This window comes from Chanos chanos, chromosome 7 (assembly GCF_902362185.1).
Source record: "Chanos chanos chromosome 7, fChaCha1.1, whole genome shotgun sequence".
In the NCBI taxonomy this organism is placed as follows: Eukaryota; Metazoa; Chordata; class Actinopteri; order Gonorynchiformes; family Chanidae; genus Chanos; species Chanos chanos.
Genome location: NC_044501.1, coordinates 29,292,990 through 29,299,862, shown reverse-complemented (window position 1 = coordinate 29,299,862; position 6,873 = coordinate 29,292,990). Strand labels below are relative to the sequence as shown.

Below are 6,873 nucleotides of genomic sequence, written 5' to 3'. Positions count from 1 at the left end.
AACCCATGTCACCCCTGCTGCATTGCATTGTTAATTAGAGCAGTCAAAACAAAAGCCTTTGCATATTGTGTGCTATCTGTTCCACACGTCCGTCTCCGTGCAATGTGATTCTATGCTGCACAGCAATTGGGAGCCTGAACTGAATACTCAAGCCCTGGGCTTTTTTAGCAGAGTAGGAGATCATGTAAAGTTGGCTTACATCTTATTACCCACACATCAAAGCGGTGGGCATGTTGGTGTGAGCGCGAAAGTGTGACAGTTTTCTGCAGCCCTGTCATGCATCGTGAGTCTAAGGACGTGCACCAGTCGAGCCCTGGCGAGAGACTCCAACGTGTTGCTCGCGCGAGGGCTAAAGAAGACCTTCCGTGTGACAGGTTCAAGCAAAGAGCCTTCTCAACTAGACTACAGCATTTCTCAGTACGCCTACGCATGTTGCCAATCGTATTCCACGCCGGTACCTAGAAAGCTTTTTTTTTCTCCCATTTTCTCAACAGAATATGTGCAGGTTCGATAAGCACAGGGAAAATTATCTCATGAATTGGATGTCTTCATAAGTATCATCATCTATATTTCTGTGTTACAGGATGGAGTCATCTTGCCTCTTCTCCACCCACATTTACCTCCCATAGAGACCGGCAGCATGAGCCATGGATAACAAACCGCTAATTCTCGACCGCGAGCATATGTAACCTTAACCCATGTGTTGTGAATGTAGACTTCAGTGGCGACTTGATTGACGTCAACCTCCGTCAGCGACCAAAAGGCCAATCTGCAAGTTCGCTAAAACTCTCTGAGATCTTTCACTATGCCCTACCCCAACTTAACTTCTCTGGCATTGAACGCCAGTGATGGTCTGGAGTCTAGTAACCTTTACCGGCCATTTTCGGTCTTCAGTGTGCTCACCCTCACCCTCTTGGCTATGCTGGTCATCGCCACGTTTGTGTGGAACCTACTGGTGTTGGTGACCATCCTGAGGGTTCGGACCTTCCACCGCGTGCCCCACAACCTGGTGGCCTCCATGGCGATCTCAGACGTCATGGTTGCCGGGCTGGTGATGCCCCTGAGCCTAGTCAGGGAGCTGTATGGGCGGCGGTGGATCCTGGGCCGCGCCCTGTGCCAAGTGTGGATCTCCTGCGACGTGCTGTGCTGCACGGCCAGCATCTGGAACGTGACCGCGATTGCGCTGGACCGCTATTGGTCTATCACCCGCCACCTGGAATACACGCTCAAGACACGCAAGCGCATATCCAATGTGATGATTGGCCTCACCTGGCTCCTCTCCTCTGTCATCTCCCTCTCTCCTCTCTTCGGGTGGGGAGAGACCTATTCGGAGGAGGGCATGGCATGTCAGGTGAGCCAGGAGCCGTCCTACACGGTCTTCTCCACCTTCGGAGCTTTCTACCTGCCGCTCTGCGTGGTGCTTTTCGTCTACTGGAAGATCTACAAGGCTGCCAAGTTCCGCATCGGCTCACGGAAGACGAACACCATCACGCCGATGGCAGAAGTCGTAGAGGTAAAGTGGGAAACATGGGATTAAGACTGGGATTATGGGTCTAGATTATTGGAGGGTAGTGGAAGAATATGGTGAGGTCATTTTAGTGTTAAGCTCATGATGCCTTGTACAAGGTCACAGAGGACACCAGGATCATGTAGATGAGGTCGTTATTTATTAGTGTAACAAAACTTAATAAACTGGGCTGATTAATCAGTTTATATAGGGCAATAGCATTTTGGACAAGGCAACACATCCAAGCATGGTGTTATTGACACCATGCAAGCATGGTGTTATTGACAGGATTCAGTTTCACAACACTTCCTTGGTTAAGAATAATATGTGTGACCCTGCGATAGGTATCTACGCTTAGATACATTCAGCATAAACAGTTTTAAGGCCTTTATTGTGTATTTTTATCATTGTAGTAACAATGCAGGAAAAGAGTCTGAGACAACACAGTGCTTAATCAGATCAACATCATCTGGTGTGTGTATGGGTGTGTGGAACAAAACACGCTAAATGCGCAAATTTATGCAAACATGACATTGAGACTGCAGCTGAATGATCATCCTACACGCTCTCTCTCTCTTTCTCCCTTTTTTTTTCCTTTTCTATTTCCTTTCTACCTCTTGCCACATCATCCCTCTCACATCCCTGTTCTTCCATTCAGCTTCTAATCTTACCAACACCTTACCGATGCAGCGATGCGTGGGTGGTTGTACCTCCACTAAAGGAGTCTTATAATTAAACCATGTCCTATATTCAGCCAACACCTTTGCTGTACACTGAACATCTCATTTTCTCACTTGGTCTAAAATAGATATTCTCCAATGTGTGGGTGTCTATACATAAGTCCTTGGCCTGTGAGTCAGTGTTTTAGTTGTCGGTGTACCAGTGGTGTCCTCCAGTACAGATACCGTGCTGGTGACCAGGTGGTCTGGAGCTAAGCTAAACCGAACCACGTGTGTTAAAGTAGATTTATTCTTCGTTCTGATTTTTAACACGTTTATGTTATAACTTATGTTCTTGGCACCTTCAAAACGGTGCTTGGATCAAGATCCGAGAGATTGCAATACACCTTTTACTGTCTGGAGTCATGCCCATGAGTTAATTTCAAAGACACTGAGTCCTTCTGCTCAAACCCCTCCCCCAGCTGATCTGACTCTAGCCCACACACAATCATACCTCTCTGTCAAACATCAATAATCCCTTCCCTACACACACACACACACACACACACACTCAGGCACACCTCCAAAAGCTGTTTCTTTAAAATACACCCCCATTTCAAATCTGTCTCACCACACACACACACAAATGTATATAGAGTCCTCATCCTTCATCCATCTCAGTCACACACCGAGACCACAGTGACCTCCTCAACACCAATCTCTTCATCTCAGTCTGGGAGGGTACATGAGAGGTTTAAAAAATGAAGAGTAAATACGAGGGTTTCGGACAGGGTCTCCGACAGTGCTTCGTTCAATGTTGCTTTGCTTTCCATCATCTCTCCTTTCTGTAAATACACTAAAGTTGAATCATATTCCACGCGTTGACTAACAAAAAACAATGGACATGAATGAATTTGCTGCTTCCTGAAACAGCAAATGTCAATGTAGTCTAACATATGTTCAGTAATTGTATTCGATGCTTTTAGTCGACAGACAGGTGCAGAATACATTCTATGAATTCGAGACACATAAAGGTTACTAACGCTGAATAAGCAGGATGTACTGAAGAGGAGAAACTCTAACTCACAGTAAGCCCTCCACACAAATCTGCTGGTAACCCCCCCCCCGCCTGCCCTTAACAGGCCTCCAGCATCTTGGGGACACCTCTGTTGGACCTTGATCGATTCAGTTGAAGCGCCTGACCTAATCGATCCCGCTTCCATTCGCCCTTGGGGAGGAGGGAGGGGTAGTCCGCTTCCACTCGCCCCCTCCCTTTGCTTGTGCTCAAACTGTTCTCAGATCAGGAGACCTGTGGCTCTCCCACTGTCAAGTGTTGTGAATGAAATCTTTCTCATTTAAGGCTAGAGGAACGGTCCACCGAGATGGATTCGGAGAACCCTCAGTGAGCATGTGCAGAAATATGCTTGTGACCACACCCAAACCAAACACACACTAAGTCAGACAAACGTCTAGACCGCACAGTGAGATTCATGTGACGTCATCTGTTAAAAATCATGACTAAACATGTGTTTATTTCTGACTGATTATGATTGACAGGTGAAGGAGGCGGCACGTCAGCCTCAAATGGTGTTTACCGTGCGTCACGCCACGGTGTCGTTCCAGACGGACGGTGAGACTTGGCGCGAGCAGAAGGAGAAGCGAGCCGCGCTGATGGTGGGAATTCTCATCGGAGTGTTCGTGCTGTGCTGGATCCCGTTTTTCCTCACTGAGCTCATCATTCCGTTGTGCTCCTGCGACATTCCGCCCGTCTGGAAGAGCATTTTCCTCTGGCTGGGCTACTCCAACTCCTTCTTCAACCCGCTGATCTACACGGCATTCAACAAGAACTACAACAATGCCTTCAGGAACCTGTTCTCCCGACAGCGCTGACACAGAGAGAGAGACAGAAAGAGAGGGAGAGAGAGAGAGAGAGAGAAAGGGAGAGAGACAGAGAGGGAGGTGCGGAGATGGGGAGGAAAGAGAGAGAGAGAGAGACAGATAGCAAGAGAGAGATTTTGCCTAAAGCAAGGAGAGGAACTGATTTTGGTGTTTATTTTTGAGAGAGAATCAATGCAAAATGCACAGCATAATTGTAAGTACTCCTAAGTACCTGTGAGTGTAATTTTAAACAGACACTGAATGACTGTGAACTGACTGCCTCAGACAGAGCGTATCTGAGTTGCTGTTGTTGTCTCTGTATGGATTTTTGGCCAGTGGGTCAATTCTGTTATTCTGTTACTCTGATATTCCATGTCAAGTTGTGGGAATCATCCATCAAAACTGATGCATTCACAATGTGGATCAAAGTCAGCCTGGGAATTAGGGTGAATTATGGGAATTGGGAATAATGGGAATTATGGTGAATTATGGGAATTGGGAATTATGGTGAGTTATGGGACTTGTGAACACTGTGTTGTTCATAAGCCAGATGAAGCCGGCGTGAAACAGAGAGCCCCGCTTTCCTGCCAAAATCAACCTCCATGTAGTGGATGTAGCATGGCAGCTTCCTCATGCTAACGCTGGCTTCAGCTTTTCTCTAGCTTAGCAATTGTTCATTTCATCAGCTCTGCGGAACTCGATAGGAGAAATTTATTTAAAGAACTATGGACTAAAAGACGCAGAGGCGGGAAGAAAAGGAACTGTGGGCAAAATAACTTGTACTGTTAAAAAGAAATGTCAAAGAACAAACAGACTTGAGATTTATCTGAGCTGTCTGGGAGTTGGAAGAACAAATGTCAAAAAATGACCTTTTAACAGCCAAATGTGTAATACATGTGAAAGTTTAGCATATTTTTTGGCAACCAGCTAGTTTAACAGAACTGGTAATATGGTGGCTGTGAGAACAACAATGGATGCTCGAAGCTTTGTCGTTTTGTCACAACTGAGTATAACGATGGAAGGATTTGGTTTCCCAGTGAGTCAGATGTGTATGACACATGTGCGAGAAAACTGTTGAAACTGTTGTTGGAAAGTTGTTAATAAAACTGAGAAACTGATTGAAGACTTGAGGGTCGGTGGCGAAGGGCCAAATGGCTGCATTGATGCTTTTGATAGCACTGAGCAGATTGGCTGAATGAAGACTCAAAGCATGAAACTCATCCCCAGTCTGCAAGGCTGACCCCAGTACACCTCAGAGGTATACTGTGTACACACACACACACACACACACACACACACATCTTCAGCACACAAACACACACACACACACACACACACACACACACACACTTTCAGCACATAAACATACACACACACACACACACACACACACACACACACACAGATCGAAGAGCAATCTGGACAGATTGAGAGGGGAGCACTGAGAATCCTAAAGAGGAGAGAAGAGGTATACAGCCAAATAGTTAGAGACAGACAGAGTGAGAGAGTAAAAGAGTGAGAGAGAGAGAGAGTGTGAGAGAGAGAGAGACTGAGAGAGAGAGAGAGAGAGAGAGAAAGAACAATTGTCCTAATGCACATAATCTCTCTGCGTGCTTTGGCAACAACCTGCTTGTTTATGGTTGTTCTGGTCCGACATCTTTGAATTTGAAATTGAGAGACGACAGGCACACATACAAGGAGAGAGAGAGAGAGAGAGAGAGAGACAGTGAGCCAGCAGGAGAGAGGGGGCGTTTGATTCACGTCTCTGTTGGCCGCTTTCATTTCAACATGAAAGTAAGGGTGAAAAAAAGTAAGATCACTGAGAGAGAGAGAGAGAGAGAGAGAGAGAGAGAGAGAGAGAGAGAGAGAGAGGAATTCAAAATGCAGAGAAGGTATTCCTCAGATGGATCAGTAAACAACATCCCTCTGTCAGTGAATGCTCACAGTGCTATTAGAGAGAAATGATCCTTCAGAGTGAGTATTGAGGTGGAGGTGGAGAGGGAGGTCGGTTAGCAGAGAGGGAGAGAGAGAGAGAGAGAGAGAGAGAGAGAGAGAGAGAACGTGTTGACAGAACCGGTCTGATTTACACAGGGCAGATTTCCTCCTTCAGCAAGGGATTTTCTTTTGATTAACATCCTGCCTTGCCATGAGCACTGACTGATTGACATTTACTTTCCATCTTTGTGTGGTTTTCAGGCGTTGCCTTGACGCCCGACTATAGTCAGTTACTCTCACAAAGTGCGAAATAAAAATTTACCTTCCTCTGGTTACACACAGATCATAATTACCGGTTATGTCCCTCTAGGGCCACCGTACACGGGGCCACACGTGGTGCTAATAAACATTCCTCACTGCACAGGTGGGATGTGAGAACACAAGGGAGGGCAGCTCCTTAGGCCAAGAGTGGGATGTAAATGCATCTGCTTGTGTGTGTGTGTGTGTTTGTGTGTGTGTGTGTGAGAGAGAGAGAGAGAGCAAGAGAGAACAACGCAAGTATAAGTGTATATATTGCATTTGATTTTTGTCTTTATGCATCGCTGTCTCCGGAAAGTAAAAGCAAGTAAGCAAGTAAGTTCTGGTATGTAATAAAACTGGAAGAACCTAGGATATAAAAAGAACAGACAAATGGAAGGACAATTTTGAAAAAAGAAAAGTTTTTTGGATCATTGCAGGTGAAACTTCTTTTTTTAAACACACGGAGAGATACAAAGGTAGACAAAATGACAAAATTTGCATGTGAAAATCCCTGCAACAATAAGCCACAGCTAACATTTGAAGATGTGAAAGAAGTGTGAAAACGTGAAAGAATGGTGTTTCCTGTTTGTCAGA

At 45.7% G+C, this 6,873-nt stretch overlaps 1 protein-coding gene across 1 annotated transcript; it reads left to right on the top strand.

Moving 5' to 3' along the window:
* Positions 1 to 805: 805 nt before the first annotated feature.
* Positions 806 to 4,056, top strand: htr5ab (5-hydroxytryptamine (serotonin) receptor 5A, genome duplicate b). Its single transcript, XM_030780909.1, has 2 exons — positions 806 to 1,513; positions 3,724 to 4,056. Exons 1-2 carry the CDS (start codon positions 806 to 808, stop codon positions 4,054 to 4,056), a joined length of 1,041 nt encoding a protein of 346 aa, XP_030636769.1.
* Positions 4,057 to 6,873: the final 2,817 nt, after the last annotated feature.